General features: G+C 42.8%; 1 protein-coding gene across 1 annotated transcript; it reads left to right on the top strand.

The window, feature by feature from the left end:
- The first annotated feature begins 1,962 nt into the window (after positions 1–1,962).
- Positions 1,963–18,758, top strand: LOC121863363 (putative protein TPRXL). Its single transcript, XM_042361981.1, has 5 exons — positions 1,963–2,065; positions 16,660–16,826; positions 16,975–17,270; positions 17,354–17,688; positions 18,730–18,758. The coding sequence occupies exons 1-5, from the start codon at positions 1,963–1,965 to the stop codon at positions 18,756–18,758; spliced, it is 930 nt and encodes a 309-aa protein (XP_042217915.1).
- Positions 18,759–19,475: the final 717 nt, after the last annotated feature.

Here is a 19,475-nt window from a genome sequence, read left to right on the forward strand (position 1 = left end):
GCCGGGCCGGACCCCTCCGCTCCTCATTGCTTGGAAGAATCCACAACTGTCACAGAAACGATTGGCCTCCCTGGAAATGAGCCGAGTGTTTAATTTTATTACCTTTGTTTTATTAGGCCCGCGCAGACGGTCCAGCTACCCCGTCCCAGGAAGATAATTGTAACCCACACTAGCCATTAAGGATCAGTTAAACGTATCGGGCTAATTAGAAATTCAACCTTGGGGCCATTCCGAGTTTACTTCAATTTTCTGCCGGCCAGAGCAAAAGGGGGCCGTCCCGATCCTTGGGTTTTTGGCTCGGACGTCCCCGTAAAACGTTTACTGTCGGGGCCTCCAGCGTATTTGGACACAGTTAATTTAACCATTACATTTGCCTCAGCCATTTAACTATTACAGGGTCTGTGCTCAGGCGATTTGGGCCGTGGGAGGAGCTCTCGTGTAACACTTAATGGCCAAACTGTCCACCATCAACACTGGCCCGCCGACATATTGAACCAAGACTTGAGGGAGAAAAAATGGTGTTGATCTGTGTGTGTGTGAGAGTCTGTCTGTCTGTCTGTCTGTCTCTCCCATCACTGTATCTTACACAATACCATCATCTGTAGGCCCTAAGACACATCAATCACCCCTCATAAGAAATCCATTTAAATTCTAATTACTCGACATAACATAAACAATAAAACTAGGATAGGTAAATACTTCAACTAAATGCCATTAATTAGGTGGACATTTGTATGGAATCTCAAATAAATAGCTTTCAATACTAATGATAATAATTCATATTAAATCAAATTTATAATAAAATTAAAAAAATTAAAATAAAAGAATATTATTTCATAGTAAATAAAAAAATTACATAAATAAATAAATAATAATAATAATAATAATAATAATAATAATAATAATAATAATAATAATAATAATAATAATAATAATAATAATAACACTAACAAAAATAATAGGGAACCATAAAGAAATGCAAAAAAATGAAAAACATCAATAATGAGAAACAATATGTGTATGTTGTGTTGTCAATAGTAAGAGTAACAATTGAGACCCTGCAATTGTGTGTAAATGAGGCAGAAAGTCAGATCAGCAACCTGGGACTTGGTCACAATTTTCGTGATGCCATATAGCAGCAGGGTCTACCATTAGACAACATATTATGCTTCCAATATCTTCCCAGGCGGTAGTACCTCCCTGTTTGGTAGCTGCCTACTACCTACATTACATAAAAGGAACATACATTAAACTACAACAAAAACATACATATAAAACAAAAAAATAACTATAACAACAAACAAATATCATAACACAAACACGAAAACAAAAATATTCTAAAATTAAAAAAAAAATGTATTATACAAATAAAAACAACAAAAACACGATTATAGCCAAAAAATTAAAAACATGATGAAAACAAAAGAATTACAAAAACATCCAAATAATACGACAGACATAGACATAACATAAACCATTAAATAACAAACGAACAATAAAAAAAATATGGAGATAAAATAAACATAAGGCACACACACATGAATAGGCCTATAACAAAAGCTTAAAAACACACACACACACACACACACACACACACACACACACACACACACACACACACACACACACACACACACACACACACACACACACACCTTCAATTCATCCACAACACCTTAACGTCCTTGACCTGCAAAGCCCTGAGGTCAAGAACACGCCAGGCTCAACTACCTCCAAATCGCAAATAACCTCAACGCCCTATACAATTTCAGGCCTCCGTACCTCCAAACTTCAGATGACTTCTACAGCCTCAAAACCCTAGTCCTCATCTTCTCCAAATGACAAATAACCTCCAAATTCTACAAATCCAGTTCACTGTACCTCCAAATTGCAGGTTTTATCCATAATCCACATCCTACAAACCCTCCAAATTCAGTTATCTATCTACTCCTTTGAGGCTACATGTCCACGTCTTGGGAGTCTTCATTATCCTCCTCGCCCTCCCAACATGAGTCCAACCTGAGTCTCACCTGGGACAACCTCACCTCTCAAAACACCAGGCCAGGTAACTTCAAATTTAAACCAACAATACTCCAACCTTTGACCTTTTCCTCTTCATTTCTAGACCTTGTACGCACTCCAAAACACCTCATTCTATCTCATTAACCTCATTAACCTCCAAGAAATCCCAAAAACTCACCTGCAAAACCTTCAATTTACCTACAACTCCATCCTGACTTGTAACACCCACGGAGGTATCAAATACTGTCTATAACTATCCAATACCGTTTTATTTACCTATCCAGAACATACTATCCACACCTACCTATCCCCCCCACGTTCCCCCGCCCCCGAACTCTTCCACCCAGCTGATAACTACACACAAAGTCGAAATGCCTCTCGTGGTAACTACCTGAACTAGTGCTTGTGTTGTTTGGGGTAAAGAACAATACACACATACACGTACACACACACACATGCACGTACACACACACACACATGCTCGTACACACACATAAGCACACAACCACACCATATACAGTAATATGCATGCACAAATATTTCACAACACAAACACCTCTCTCTCTCTCTCTCTCTCTCTCTCTCTCTCTCTCTCTCTCTCTCTCTCGTCTACCGTAATTAGAGAAGTCAACTCGGCAAGTAGATTCCACTAACTCGGAGCACGACTGGTGAAGGTTACGAGGGGCTGAGGAGGAGAGGAAGAAGGGGGGGAGAAGAGGGAGGAGGGAGGGGAGGGAGGGGAGGGAGGGAGGGAGGAGGAGAGAAGGAAGAGGAGGAGGAAGAAGCGGAGGGAGGGAGAAAGAAGGGAGGGAGGGAGAAAGAAGGGAAAAGAGGGAGGGAGGGGAGGGAGGGAAGGAGGAGGGAGAGGGAGGGAGGGAGGGAGGAGGGAGGGAGGAGGAGAGAGGAGAGAAAGAAGAGGAGAGGAAAGGAAGAAGACAGTGTGGAGAGATGAGGAAGAAAAAGCGGAGGGAAAGGGGAGAGGAGGAATTGAAGGTGTGGAGAGGAAGGGGAGAAGATCAGAGGGAGGGAGGGAGGAATGTAGGGATGGGGATGGTGGAAAGGGAGACAAGAGTGAGAGGTTGGGGAGTAGTAGGGAGGATTGGGGAGGGGAGATGTGGGAAGGGGAGGTGAATGTTGGGAAGGGGAGGTAGAATGTTGGGAAGGGGGAAGACTGTGGGGAGTAGTAGGGGAGATTGAGGGGTGCAGTAAGGAGGGCAGTGGTCGCCAGAATAGAACAAGGAGTAACGAGGCGCTTCTTATCTGTCCCACCGAGAAAAAAAAAAAAAACACATTACCAAAGACAAACAAATAATAAAATATGTTCTATAATACTGTACATCTTGGTAGTCGCGGCTACTGTCGTTAATGAGGCAGTTACTGTCGTTAATGAGGCAGACACTGTCGTTATAGTCGCTGCTACTGTCATTATATCGTCATAAACACTATTACTGTCGTTATGTTCATGGATCCATCTACCAGGGTGGTCGTTCTTCTCTTGTTTTTTTTTCCTAACTTTTTCCCTTACTATACTAAAATTTCCCTGAGTACATAAAAAGTTCCCCCCCGAGGACATAAAAATTTCCCTAAGTACATAAAAATTTCCCTAATTCATCCCTAAAATTTCTCTATGTACACAAATTTTTCCCTGACTTACCCCTAAAATATCCCCAAGTACACACAAAAATTCCCCGACTCTCCTAAAATTTCCCTGAGTACACATAAAAAATTTCCCTAACCGACCCCTAAAATTTCCATGAGTACACATTAAAAAAATTTCCCTGACTCACCCATATATTAAGTCTTGTCACCTGATTGTTATTTCCCTTCCTACCCCCTGCTTATAGTGGTGGGGAATTTATCTCGCTAAGGAAAAAAAAAGTACACACGATACTTACAATACTGTCTTATAAACTGACTATGTGTAGAGATAACAGCGACGATAGTGAAGAGAGGAGAAGAATATCAACGATCATGAAGTTTTAATTCAGATAATCTTCCGTCATAAATTTACTGACTCAAATTTACAGTTAATCACAAAAGTTTAACACACACACACACACACACACACACACACACACACACACACACGTACACACACACACACACACACACGTACACACACACATGTACACACACACACACAAACGTCTCCTGGGGGTCAACAAACATACACACGATAAATTAATAGTCTCGAGCGAGTAACTCAAGACGACCCTCTGGACAGACTAACTGACAGACACACGAAGTAACAGACTGATGAACGAACTGACAGACATGTGAACTAAAAACAAATGGACAGAAAGACGAACCGACAGATAGACTGACTGACGGTAAAACAGACAGAAGATATCGCAAAATTCCCAGTTTGTCGACCACGGGAATAATAAACGAACTAATTCCTCTGTAGCACGGGGAATGGGCGTGATGGGTGAGCCTGACCGCCCATTCATCGTAAGGTCGAGCACAGCCCTCCGCACCCCCACCATGGGCGCGAGGGGTAGGGGTGACAGTGATGGGCCGCCCACCAGTCGTAAACATGGGCCGGACCCCCCAAGCAACCAAGATGGGCCGCCCATTCACAGTAAACTCAGGCCGCCCCCACTACCCCACTGTGGGTGTGATGGGCCGCCCACTCGTCGTAAACACAGGCCGCCCCTTCACCAGTAATGCCAAGTGAACGCTTCCAGGAATTACTCCCCGACTCAAATTTTTTCCCTCAGGGCGTTCCTTCTGTGCGTGTGTGTGTGTGTGAGAGAGAGATATTCACCACCACCAACACTACTGCAGGAATCAAAGTCACAGTGCTGAGATGATAAGCGAGTCGGCCAACACCTGCACCAAACTCAGTCTCTCAACGTGTAATGGACGCCTGAAAAACACCTTGTATAAATAACTATAAATTATTAAAGTTACCAGTTATTTTTTCTAGATAAAACTAACACTAATTTATGTGACCCTTATGTATTATACTTGGTCCAAAAAGTACCTTTATGATTTTGTGCCAGATAATATGAGACAACAGATGAAGGATTTTGAGAACCCTACCGAGACAACAGGAGTCGTAGTGTTCATTTTGGAATTCATCGGCCCCTTCCGTAGAGATACGTTTTTGGGCGAGTCATTATGCAATATTATTAACTGTTTTACATGTTCACTCCAGTTCAGGTGACCAATTTATCCATAATTGAATAACAAGGATGAGGTTTACAGGTAATAGCCCAGCTTAGATTACAGGTACAGTCCAGGTAACGGCAACTACCTGGCTGCTTCTGTTACCACATTTATGAGGAACCAAACAAAGGAAGAAAAATAACAGCAATAACAGTTATCATAAACCAGTGAGTGTTAATTTGTTGACGGTATTAACATAATATTAACCGCTCGAGTACCATAACTTAAACGTCCACAGTAGTACGATATCCCCATTCTCAAGAGTCATTATACCGAGTGTTATAATAGAGTCCGTTGTAAATCACAGGTCACTAATGCTGAAACATATTAGTGAATATTGACTGTTGTAGCAAATCAGTGATGTACTTAAGTAATGGTCTGTTCCACCCACGGGATAAAGCGTCTGGAATTATCTGCGAAGGATGAGTCAACGAGCTACACCTATCATGAATAAAATAAATTCAATTTATACTCTCATTATTATACATTTCATTGCGTAGTGTATTCTAGCCATGAACACACTAACACTGCGCACGCACGCACGCGCACACACACACACACACACACACACACACACACACACACACACACACACACACACACACACACACACACACACACACACACACACACACACACACACACACACACACACACACACACACACACACACACACACACACACACACACACACACACACACACACACACACACACACACACACACACACACACACACACACACACACACACACACACACACACACACACACACACACACACACACACACACACACACACACACACACACACACACACACACACACACACACACACACACACACACACACACACACACACACACACACACACACACACACACACACACACACACACACACACACACACACACACACACACACACACACACACACACACACACACACACACACACACACACACACACACACACACACACACACACACACACACACACACACACACACACACACACACACACACACACACACGATGTAAGTGGTTCAGTCCAGTCAAGATATAATAACACTTATGACACACACTTGAGCCAAGAACAAGTTCCTAATGGAACATATCTTAGCGGAGTGTCTCGACCCGTCACACACTGTCTTAATAACAACCAACACACAAAAAACCGAAATGTGTTACAGTGATAAAAATATTAACAAAATACAGCGAACAATAAGAAATAACACAAACCTTTTATAAAATGACTAAATAAAGAGAGGAACCAGACAGCCAACGGGTGAAATTGAACAGTGACAGCAAGATGTAAATACAGTGGGAAGGCAGAGCTCCAGATAAGATTAGTAGAAGGCTGTAGACAGAGAAAGACCAATAAGCGCGCGCAGGGAATGAATGGAAACACAGGGAGTAATAAAGATGCCGTGTAGATGGAAGGGGGAAGACAATAAGAGCAATAGATAAGATCCCGAAGATGGAATGGGAAGACCCAACGGGCGGAGCAAATCGGGCCAACGGAGCAATCTGGGTTCCTCCACCCCGCCACGCTAACTCTGCTCTCCAATCAATATAAAATCATTCTTATTATTTTTTTCTTTTTTTATCACTATACATAAAACTCATCTTGAGCAAATTTGGAGGATATTGAGTTGAAGGAATTTAACTTAATGTGTTATGTTTTAGAGGTAGGAATTCAGTACGTAGGAGGTAGAAATGGCGAATACATTGTAAACAAGACGAAGACTAGTGGAGTTTCCCTCCCCCCTTCCAGGCGTCCCTCCCAAGCAGGCCGGACCATTCTAGACCTCAATAAAAGGTGCTGGAGCGACAATTGTTCAAAGCTCCGTTAAATGAAAATAATTTTAATTAACAACTCCTCGTCCCAAACAATAAGGGCGACTCCTTCTCCTCCTCCTAATGTGACATTCTGGGCCCTAATTACGCGCCTGGTCAAATGAATTGTTGTTGTAATTGATGATGGCGTCGTGCAGGGAGATTGAAAAAGTAGACAAGACAGAAAACGGGAAATATAAGGCGCCTCGGAAGTTGTTTTATGGTTATCTTGACAACAATTTAGTGAAGATAATTGGCTTTTTCCTCCCAACTTTGTTATGAGACGATATAAGAAAAAATAAAAATTAGACCAGTTTGACGGACACTATAGTTTACCTCGTTCAGTAGTGAGTGTCATTGTGTTGTTTCCAGTAGTATAGTTAGTTAGTGAAGGGGTGTGTTTGTTTATATAATAATGGCAGCCATATAATTCACTCTCCCCCACACTTCATCTAAACCTAACCTAACTCTCCCCCACACTTCATCTTAACCTAACCTAACTCTCCCCCCACACTTCATCTTAACCTAACCTAACTCTCCCCCACACTTCATCTTAACCCTATCTTCTAACTCTCCCCCACACTTCATCTTAACCTAACCTAACTCTCCCCCCACACTTCATCTTAACTAACCTAACTCTCCCCACACTTCACTTCAATCTTAACTTCATCAAACCTAATCCTCCCCACCTTCATCTTTAACCTAACCTAACTCTCCCCACACTTCATCCCTAACCTAACCTCCCCACACTTCATCTTAACCTAACCTAACTCTCCCACACTTCATCTTAACCTAACCTAACTCTCCCCCACACCTCTAACCTAACTCTCCCCCACACTTCATCTTAACCTAACCTAACTCTCCCCCCACACTTCATCTTAACTAACTCTAACTCTCCCCACACTTCATCTTAACTCAACCTAACTCTCCCCACACTTCATCTTCTTCTCCCCACCTTAACCCAACTCTCCCCCACACTTCATCTTAACCTAACCTAACTCTCCCCCACACTTCATCTCTAACTCTCCCCCACACTTCATCTAACTCTCCCCCACACTTCATCTTAACCTAACCTAACTCTCCCCACACTTCATCTTTAACCTAACCTAACTCTCCCCCACACTTCATCTAACCTAACCTAACTCTCCCCACACTTCATCTTAACCTAACCTAACTCTAATCTTAACCCAACTAACTCTCCCCACACTTCATCTTCACCCAACCTAACTCTCCCCTGCCATCTTCATCTAACTCTAACCTAACTCTCCCCCACACTTCATCTAAACCTAACCTAACTCTCACCCTTCATTCTTAAAATATCCGCGTGATAATTTTTTTTTCTCTTGACTGTAGATTAAGGAACACATTATTACGTCAGTTATATTTTTATTTTCTACGCCATATTGTTGGAGTGAGTGACATAGGTGCGTTCTTACAATGGTTTATGTTAACTTTATGATATATTTACCCGTGAACACTTGAGAATTCGACCCCATGCAAGGCTGACTGTCGGTGGGTGAATGGGAAGATGAGAATGACTTTGACAATATAACTTAATGTACTCGTCAATGTAACGTCCCCTTCACTTGTGCGTTTACAGGGGCTCGTCATATAAACATTCCACAAATCACATTCTTTGAGGTTTTGTTTTAATATTGTTTTAATCTGATTCCATAGTGTGTTTAATATTGCTAGTTTCCCTCCGTCGAATGTAAACAAACACAGGGCTACCACACTGCACAAAACCTGACGAGTCCCTGTAAACGTACTAGTGAAGGTGACTGTACATGCAATTAATCTGGTTGTTTCAATAGAGGATGTAAGTTTTCACCACTATACAGGATGTTTACAAAGTTACTTAAGTTACACATCTAAAATATTAATAAGCATTTCATCATTATTTCCCGCTAATAACTGAATTCTTCACTATTTTCACCGTGACTTAAGATTTACAGCAAGAAATGTAAATGGCTGTCTTGACGATCCCTCCAATATTATGATAGGAAAATTTGTAAATAACTTCCACATTGATGGTACTGTATTAAGTTTTCATTATTTATTATTTTACATCTTCGTTTTTTTCTGTAAATAAGGTTTACGTTTGCATTATTATACATTATGTAAATTGTACAGTTAAAAAAAATCTGGTTCACATCACCACTGCCATACATCAGGTCAGGTCTACGTCTTAACTAATGGTTTAAGTTTGGGATTCGTGAACTCGTTTAAAATTCGTCAAGGTGGGTGACATAAAACCTGGGAGTGATGGACGTATGGTTTAACTTTCAGGGTTTTATTTATTTTTTCTTCTACCAACAGAACCAGTCAAGTCAGGTCAGGTCAGGTCAGGTCAGGTCAGGTCAGAGATCAAAACTGACACGATACTGTCTGTAGAACTTTTGTATTACAGGTAACATCCGGGCTACTGAACAGGTATACATACAGATGAGTGTTACAGTAATGAACGTCTTCCAGTAAAACAAACTAACACCTTGACTAAAACTACAAAAAAAATAAATAAAATACAATTCGAACACCGGGTCATTAAACCTCGAGAGAGAACACATTGATCTAAATAAACGATTAAAGTCACTGAAAATTAAGCTTTGGTTCAGCTAAATGGTTCAACTAAATGGCTCAGCTAAGTTGACCAACACACTGGAGTTATGTTACTGCTAAAACCTTCTTCTTAAACACACACACACACACACACGTTGGTACACCTTAATTACTATTCCATTTACCAACTAATGAAATTATACTGGTAAACGAACACCTGTGAAATAGTATCCCTTTCAGCTACGTTTGTTCCCTAATATTAACTTTACATATTTTCAGACACTCGAGGAAAGTTACACACACACACACACACACACACACACACACACACACACACACACACACACACACACACACACACACACACACACACATTAGAACTCAATACTGCACCGCTTCTTATGTAACCATGATGTATTTTTTTTTTGTATTTTCATTAACATTAAATTACAAAAAAATACAACAGTTGACATAATGTATAACAGCTTAAAATATGACTTAATTTATTTACAAAAGTACAAATTTACACCAGAATTTATAAAGTCTCTATATTTTTTACTTAATTTTGATGATAGTATTTCACTTCATAAAAATTATTATACTTCCTAATTTCAAATAATAATAACAGTACTGCATCTATTAGGCCTTAAATAATGCCTATCAACAAAACAAAAAACTAAAATAAAAATAAATAGTAAGGCTCCCCCTACAAGTACACATCTTCCCGTTTTCTATAAGCCAATGAACATATCGCTATCAACAACCAATAAAAATCGCGGTTAGTAATCAAGGCATCTATATCTCCCTCCCTCCCTTTACCTCCCTCCCTCTCTCTACCTCCCTCCCTCCCTCTCTCTACCTCCCTCTCTCTACCTACCTACCTCTCTCTACCTCCCTACCTCTCTCTACCTCCCTCTCTCTCTCTACCTCCCTCCCTCTCTCTACCTCCCTCCCTCTCTACCTCCCTCCCTCTCTCTACCTCCCTCCCTCTCTCTACCTCCCTCCCTCTTTCTCTATCTATCTCCCTCCCTCTCTCTACCTACCTCCCCTCCCTCTACCTCCCCTCCCTCTCTCTACCTCCCTCTCTCTCTCTACCTCCTCCCTCTCTCTACCTCCCTCCCTCTCTCTACCTACCTCCCTCTCTCTACCTCCCTCTCTCTACCTCTCCACTGTACGTAAAATATCATTAATAAAAGTGTAAGTAATCCGTAGTAGTAGTAGTAATTACCGTATCTACTCCAAGCACCATAAAACTGTTTGTATATTTTGAGTAATACTTATATACGGGTTTGACTGTGACGTAATACTATATGTTGACTACAGTAACAAAAAACTAAACAAACATTAATTGACTACAGTTCTACTTAATGACACAGCGGAGGAGGAGGAAGAGAAAGAAGGAAGAGGAACACGAGAGGAAGAATAGGAGGAAGAGGAGGAGGGGCACCAGGTGTTAATCTCTGGGTTCTGCTGCCGGGAGTCCTGAAGGAGGTGGGGGTCATAGGGTGATTTTCTTCAGTTACGCGTATGGGTTAAAATTATCCAGTTTGAGGGTGGATGATGACCTCTTGTGATTGGTGAGGGATAGCACTGTGTTGTGTTACTTTGTGTTTCTGGGTTATGGCGGGAGTAATACGCACACTAAGGAACACATACATAAAATAATACATACATGAATGCGTACACACACACCAAGTAACACATACATGAAAGAATACATTCATAAATTACTAAGAACACACACTAATTAACGAACATCAAATACTAACGCACTCCAACCACACACACACACACACACACACACACACACACAAGGTGAATCACATGAACCTCCTCAGGCTAAGAGTTACCTAGACCACACAAAAAAAACTATCTACAAAATTATATTGAAAAAACGAAGGATTTTGACAACCCTTCCAAGACAACAGGAGTCATAGTGTTCATTCTGAAACTCATCGATCACCTAAGTAGAGATAGTTTTTTTTAGGGGGTGACTGTACTGTACATACACAAGAGAGATGTATTGTTGTAAGTCCTTAATTACTGTATTAATGGTTAGTGTTTTTGGACTTACCTAGATTAAGTGTTTCGATAACTTAATACATTATAACATTAACAACATGATAACAAGATTAATGGAGACAGATATAAATAATGATGATGATGATGATGATGATGATGATGATGATTGATGATGAAGATGATTGATGATGATGATGATGATGATTGATGATGATGATGATGATGATGATGATGATGATGATGATGATGATTGATGATGATGATGATGATGATGATGATGATGATGATGATGATGATGATAAGAAGAATAATAAGAATAAGAATGCTATAGAAATATACACAAACAATGACAATGCAGAAATATACACAATCATACAGCAACACAAAAACATACACCAAGACAAACATACAAACATACACCCACACATGAACTACACCAACACACAAACAGTATCACTCTCTACAACAAACTACATTGACTGTATCACACCAACACTCAGATGCTACAAACAGAATAACAAAATCACTTGCAACATTGTCAACAGGAGTTTCAACGGGAGTTTCAACAGAAGTAACAACCATTACTAGTGACAAGTATAGTACATTTACCACACTACAGTATATTTACCTCTAGGTTAAAACATCTACAGGGATAAAACAGAATTTACCTATACATTATAATTTTCATACTGTCACCTGTACTAATAACACGATTGTAAGAAATATATAGTGATGATACCAAACAAACGAACACAAAAAAACAATAACAATGCCAACAAAAACAACAATCACAACAAAAACAACAGCAACACCAACAACAAAAACAATAACACCAACAAAAACAATAACAATCACAACAAAAACAACACCAACCACAACAATGACAACCACCCCAACAAAAACAATCACAACAAAAACAATAACAGTCACAACAACAACAGTCTCCCCAATACCTCTTAGCTCGCCGCCAGTAAGAAACCCTTATATAGGTTGAGAGATATTACGCTGAGAGAACTCTAATAAATTTCAACACTGCCAAATAAATCTAAACCACGTCAAAACTCATAACACAAGTTGTTCTTAACTCTGGTGGTGGTGGTGGTAGTATGGTGGTGGTGGTGGTGGTGGTGGTGGTGGTGGAGGAGGTGGTGGTGTAGGAGGGAGGTAGGTGGTGGTGGTGGTGGAGGGTGGTGGTGGTGGAGGGAGGTGGTGGTGGTGGTGGTGGTGGAGGAGGTGGTGGTGGTGGGAGGTGGTGGTGGTGGAGGGAGGTAGGTGGTGGTGATGGTGAAGGGAGGTGGTAGGAGGAGGGAGGGTGGTAGTGTGGTGGTGGGAGCCAGGATGGCGGTGGAGGAGTATGAGACCTTGCCATACTCTGCCACAAACTTCCACCGACCCCCACCTGCCACTGACCCCACCTGCCACTTACCCCACCTGCCACTGACCCCCACCTGCCATCGACTCCACCCACTGTCTCCCCACCTGCCACTGACCCCCACCTGCCATCGACCCCCACCTGCCACTGACCTCACCTGCCACTGACCCCCCACCTGCCACTGACCCCACCTGCCACCGACCCCCACCTGCCATCCCTGAACCCAAGTGATGTGGCGAATATTGTCCATAATTTAGGACATACGTAAATAAATATATTAATATAATAACGAAATAATTACCATGAAAAAACAGCAAAAATATAAAATCAATAAAATAAATTAGATGAAGAAATCAAAGAAAATAAAAACAATAGAAAAATAATAACGAATAAGTAAAATTAAATAAAGGAAAATTAAAAAGTAAATAAACAAATACAGTCAAAAGTAGATGTGTTCTCTGTGTCAAAAAGTAACATACTCAGGCATAGAGCTGCTGGCGCCACGACTATCAGGTTCACTCACTCACATACACGAGATGGCGTCAGTGAACTAGCTGTGTCACCAGGAAGTTCAGCATTTTATTTCCCAGCTCAAAGTGTGGGCGTGTGTGCAGCAGTGTGGGCGTGTGTATAGCAGTGTGGGCGTGTGTGCAGCAGTGTGGGCGTGTGTATAGCAGTGTGGGCGTGTGTATAGCAGTGTGGGCGTGTGTATAGCAGTGTGGGCGTGTGTAGAGCAGGGAGGGCGGACGAGTGGGCGGTAGGGCGAGCGAGTGGGCGGCAGGGCGGGTGGACAAGGTGGGTTCTAGACAGCAGTAAAAGCAAAAGACTGTGAAGAAGGTGAAGACAAATGGAGGGTCTCAACCTTACCTCTCCTAGTTACTCTTTCTTCCACACTATTTTCTTCTCTTCTCCCTCCTCCTACCCTCTCCTTTCTCCTACTTTTTCCTTCCTCTTCCTCTCTCCCTCCTCTTCCTCTCTCCTCCTCCTCTCTTTCTCCCCCCTTCTACTCTTTTCACCCTCCTTCTCTCTCCCTGCCGCCTCCTCCTCCTCCTCTTCATCTCCCTCCCTCCTCCTACATTCTTCCTCCTACAGTGTTATTTATCCATATTTCTCTACGTTCTTTTATATATTTTTCTGTCATCATCTTGTCTATTCCTTACCTCCCCTTTACTGTGTTTTTCCACTAATTTCTTTTTCTTCCTATTTCTCCTCCTCCTCCATTCGTTCTTGTGGGGTAATTCCTTTCATTTATTCTATTCCCTCCTAAGTATATTTTTTCTTGTCATTTATTCTTCTTCCTTAATGTTTACTTGTTATTTCTCCTATCCTCCTTCCCCTCCTTCCCCTCCTTCTCTTCTCATTCTTCCTACTACTCTTCCTCCTCCTTAATACTAATTTTAATACTAATAACAATAACAATAAAATAATAATAATAATAATAATAATCATAGTCGTCATCATCATCATCATCATCATCATCATCATCATCATCATCGTCATAAATCTCATCTGAAAACGAAAAAAAATAACGAGACAAAAAATAAAAAAAATAAAAAAAAATATTAAACAAGATCTAAGAAGAAATTAGATCAATGGTTCACAAAACAGAGTAACAACAGTACAGTCAACAGAGACAACAGGGACAACAGATGCAACAGGTAACAGGTGAGAGATAATGTGATACAGGTGGCAAGGCAATAATAAACATGTTGAACAGTGCGGCAGACAGGCTCGGTCAAGGGCACTCTCCCTCCCTCCCTCCCTCCCTCTCTCCATCCCCCTTCCTTCCCTCCCTATAGCCAGTCACTCATTTGAATACGGGTTGAGGGGGACACCTGACACTCTGCTCTAATAATACCTGTGACTTAATTGAGTGGTCAGTGTGAAGGAAGGTATCAAGAGAGAGAGAGAGAGAGACCCTGTCAGCCAATCTCGTCTCTGTCGGGAAAAGTCGCGTAAGGCACATCGGAAAGGGGAAGGAGATAGGAGAGAGGGGAAGGAGGTAGAGGAGAGAGGGAAGGAGGTAGAGGAGAGAGAGGGTGAAGATGGGAAAAAACGGAGGGGGAAAGTGATGAGGAAGAGGTGGTGTAGGAGGGGTGGGAGAGAGGGTGCAAAACGGAGAGGAGAGGGAGAAAGATTGTGCAAGAAAGTAGAGGAAAGAGGTGGGAAGAGAGGGGAGGAAAGTGGTAGAGAAAATGAAGGTCAGGGGGGGGGGGAGAGAGGGAGGAAGAGGGGACGGTTAGAAAACACTCTCCATGTCCAAGTGCTGTCTCTAAAACACACTAAAACACTCCCCATGTCCAAGTGTTGTCTCTAAAACACACTAAAACACTCCCCATGTCCAAGTGTTGTCTCTAAAACACACTAAAACACTCCCCATGTCCAAGTGCTGTCTCTAAAACACACTAAAACACTCTCCATGTCCAAGTGTTGTCTCTAAAAACACACTAAAAAACAAGTGTTGTCTCTAAAACACACTAAAACACTCCCCATGTCCAAGTGTTGTCTCTAAAACACACTCTAAAACACTCCCCATGTCCAAGTGTTGTCTCTAAACACACTAAACACTCCCATGTCATGTTGTCTCTAAAACACACTAAAACACTCCCCCCATGTCCAAGTGTTGTCTCTAAAACACACTAAAACACTCCCCATGTCCAAGTGTTGTCTCTAAAACACACTCACTCCCCCATGTCCAAGTGTTGTCTCTAAAACACACTAAAACACTCCCCCATGTCCAAGTGTTGTCTCTAAAAAACACACTAAAACACTCCCCCCATGTCCAAGTGTTGTGTTGTCTCTAAAACACACTAAAACACTCCCCATGTCCAAGTGTTGTCTCTAAAACACACTAAAACACTCCCCATGTCCAAGTGTTGTCTCTAAAACACACTAAAACACTCCCCATGTCCAAGTGTTGTCTCTAAAACACACTAAAACACTCCCCATGTCCAAGTGTTGTCTCTAAAACACACTAAAACACTCCCCATGTCCAAGTGTTGTCTCTAAAACACACTAAAACACTCCCCATGTCCAAGTGTTGTCTCTAAAACACACTAAAACACTCCCCATGTCCAAGTGTTGTCTCTAAAACACACTAAAACACTCCCCATGTCCAAGTGTTGTCTCTAAAACACACTAAAACACTCCCCATGTCCAAGTGTTGTCTCTAAAACACACTAAAACACTCCCCATGTCCAAGTGTTGTCTCTAAAACACACTAAAACACTCCCCATGTCCAAGTGTTGTCTCTAAACACACTAAAACACTCCCCATGTCCATGTTGTCTCAAACACACTAAAACACTCCATGTCCAAGTGTTGTCTCTAAAACACACTAAAACACTCCCCATGTCCAAGTGTTGTCTCTAAAACACACTAAAACACTCCCCATGTCCAAGTGTTGTATCAGACAGAGAGTAAAGTCTCCCTTCATTGCCTCTTGACCTATCTCGTCTCTGTGGGCCATAAATCTACTTTCTTACAGATGTTTCTCAGCCGTAAATTAACATGGTGAGACCGTCCCTCTCTGCCTCACAGGTCCCCGAGTGAGTTAAATAAAAATAACCAATGTCAGGGAGCACCTACAAAAAGAGGCAACGTTAATGGCCAAACTGCGACAAAATGAAACGAAATCGCAGCTCCAGAAAGTGCCCAATTGACGACCCTCGGGGCAAGAGGCGGCTCCCCAACACGGGTGCCCGAGGATCGATCTACACGAGTTAAGAGTGGGTGGAAATGGTCCTTATGGTCCAACGCAGTTAGATCTGGCCTCCATGGACGTCCCCGGTCCTGGTGCCATCCTGAGGGCCCATTTAGATGATATCTCCAGGAGCGGCGTGGAGGTGAGGGAGTGCCGCACAGTGCCACCACTACTCCTGCCACTAAAACCGCCAGAGGTGACAACAGTTCTGCCAGCAGTGACACCAAACATGACAACAGCAACACCATTGTTACTAAGAGTGTATTCTTTAAGTAACTCGATGCCAACAGTGCCGTCACAGTTACCAACAGTGCCGTCACAGCAGTGCCGTCACAGCTACCAACAGTGCCGTCACAGCAGTGCCGTCACAGCTACCAACAGTGCCGTCACAGCAGTGCCGTCACAGCTACCAACAGTGCCGTCACAGCAGTGCCGTCACAGCTACCAACAGTGCCGTCACTCACATGTACCTAGGAATGGCAGTGTTTCGAAGGAGTAACACCAGTGACGCTATACGTGACACCAGTGCCACTCGTGTTACTGTGACACTACAACAATCGTGGGTGACAACAGGGCCAATGCTCAGGTATAACCTAACCTTTGTCACCACACAATACAACACCACAAAAACAGATCTAAACCACTTGACCCGAACTGTGGTGGTCCCAGGTCGCCCTGTTCACCTCACAGTTGTCGCTCAGTGCTGTCCAAGTCCAGCCAACCCAAGCCCGACCAGCCCAAGTCCCCCAACCCAAGTCCGGCTAACCCAAGTCCGGCCAACCCAAGTCCGGCCAACCCAAGTCAGGCCAACCAGTCCGGCCAACCCAAGCCCGACCAACCCAAGTCCGGCCAACCCAAGCCCGACCAACCCAAGTCCGGCCAACCCAAGTCCGCCAACCCAAGTCCGGCCAACCCAAGCCCGACCAACCCAAGTCCGCCAACCCACGACCAACCCAAGTCCGGCCAACCAAGCCCGACCAACCCAAGTCCAAATCCAGCTGGCAGTACTCAATTTCCATTCCAGACATTTCGAGTTCAAATACAAGTCTTTATTTCCAATACATGGCATATGTTCGCTCCAAAACGTACCTTACGATTTTGTGTGAGACAGTAATAATAATATAATGGTTGCTCTTCGTGTAACGAGGATGGCCGGCCCTAGGGCCACCAAGGCGTGAAATTGTTTGTGCAGAAGCTGTCGCCAACACAACAACCACACCCTAAGTTAATGAGTTGCATGACCCAGTGTCAAGGAATAGTCAGAGAAAACCGGACAACTCGCCAACTGCACTGGCTAACCATTACTCCGGACCACAATCCGCAAATTCATTAACATCCAGGTCACAATTACTGGCGGGTAGACAGAGGCAAATGGTGTAGAGAAACCTGCTCATAGTTTCACCCTGTCCGGGGATCGAACCCGTGTCCGCTCGCTTGCGAGGCGAGCAAAGGACCATTACACCACAGGTCGCCACTGTAAGATAATATGACACAACAGACGAAAGATTCTGACAACACTACCCAGACAACAGGAGTCACAGTGTCGCAGATATTTTTTTGGAGCGAGTACATGTGTAATAATAACAGCTGGTCCTCATAATAACAACAGCTGGTCTTCATAGTAACAACAGCTGGTCTTCATAATAACAACAGCTGGTCTTCCTAATAACACAGCTGGTCTTCATAGTAACAACAGCTGGTCTCCATAATAACAACAGCTGGTCTTCATAGTAAACAGCTGGTCTTCATAATAATAATAACAGCTGGTCTTCATAATAACAACAGCTGGTCTTCATAATAACAACAGCTGGTCTTCATAATAACAACAGCTGGTCTTCATAATAACAACAGCTGGTCTTCATAATAACAACAGCTGGTCTTCATAATAACAACAGCTGGTATACTGAGATCTACACACCTGCAGTAATCCGGGCTCTAGTACTACAATAATCCGACCCGAGTACTAAAAGTATGTGACTTGTGATAGGAGAGGAACAATGATAAGGGTCTCAGGTTCTTGTGTAACATCTATGTTACCCCACAAGGACCATTTGCCACACCCGTACATCTATGACTACAAGCTGATGTGTTGGTGGTCCTGTGTACGGAGGATATGGTCATGATCTCTCTCTCTCTCTCTCTCTCTCACCACTTTTCCTCCCCTCCCACATCTTCCTACCTCCCTCCTGCCGTGCACATTTCCCCAAGACACATCAACCCATCCTCTCAACCAACCGTACACACACACACACACACATACATACATACATACACAACAATCAACAGTCCTCACATACACGATACACAAACAATCAATTACGCTACATTTGCTATATTACACTCGGGAAGGACAAGAGTTTTTTTTTATATTGTCATAACGCAATTAGAGGCGCACTGGGGAGCCACATATATGTAAAAAGATACCACCCCGACACGCTCTCCCTTGTCCCTCTATCACCCCTCTGTCCTTTTATCTCCTGCTCGGTATAACGATATCATGAGAGATATATTAGGGTATGGCAGGAAGCTTCTTCAGGTTAGGGGCTAGGAAGAAGGTTGGGTTGATGCTGGGTTGGGTTGGGCTGGGTAGTTGGGCTGGGTTAGAAGGCTGGGCTGGCTAAGGCGGCTGGGTTGGTTGAGGTAACAATATTGCAGGGCTGGGTTGTTGGGTTGGGTCTGGTTGGGTTGGGTTAATTGGGTTGGGTTGTTGTTGGGTTGGGTGGCTAGGGTTAGGTTAGGGTTGGGTTAGGTTAGGTTAGGTTAATGTATGTATGCATGCTTTCACAGAGTC

Source organism: Homarus americanus, unplaced genomic scaffold (genome assembly GCF_018991925.1).
Source record: "Homarus americanus isolate GMGI-L3 unplaced genomic scaffold, GMGI_Hamer_2.0 scaffold43338, whole genome shotgun sequence".
Taxonomy (NCBI): domain Eukaryota; kingdom Metazoa; phylum Arthropoda; class Malacostraca; order Decapoda; family Nephropidae; genus Homarus; species Homarus americanus.

Excerpts from the sequence above, each read along its gene's own strand:
- LOC121863363 (XM_042361981.1), top strand. The coding sequence starts at position 1,963 with ATGTCCACGTCTTGGGAGTCTTCATTATCCTCCTCGCCCTCCCAACAT. Across the intron at positions 16,827-16,974 it reads TCTCCAGGAGCGGCGTGGAG|TGCCGTCACAGTTACCAACA; the intron begins GTGAGGGAGTGC and ends CGATGCCAACAG. Across the intron at positions 17,271-17,353 it reads ACAACAGGGCCAATGCTCAG|GTCGCCCTGTTCACCTCACA; the intron begins GTATAACCTAAC and ends TGGTGGTCCCAG.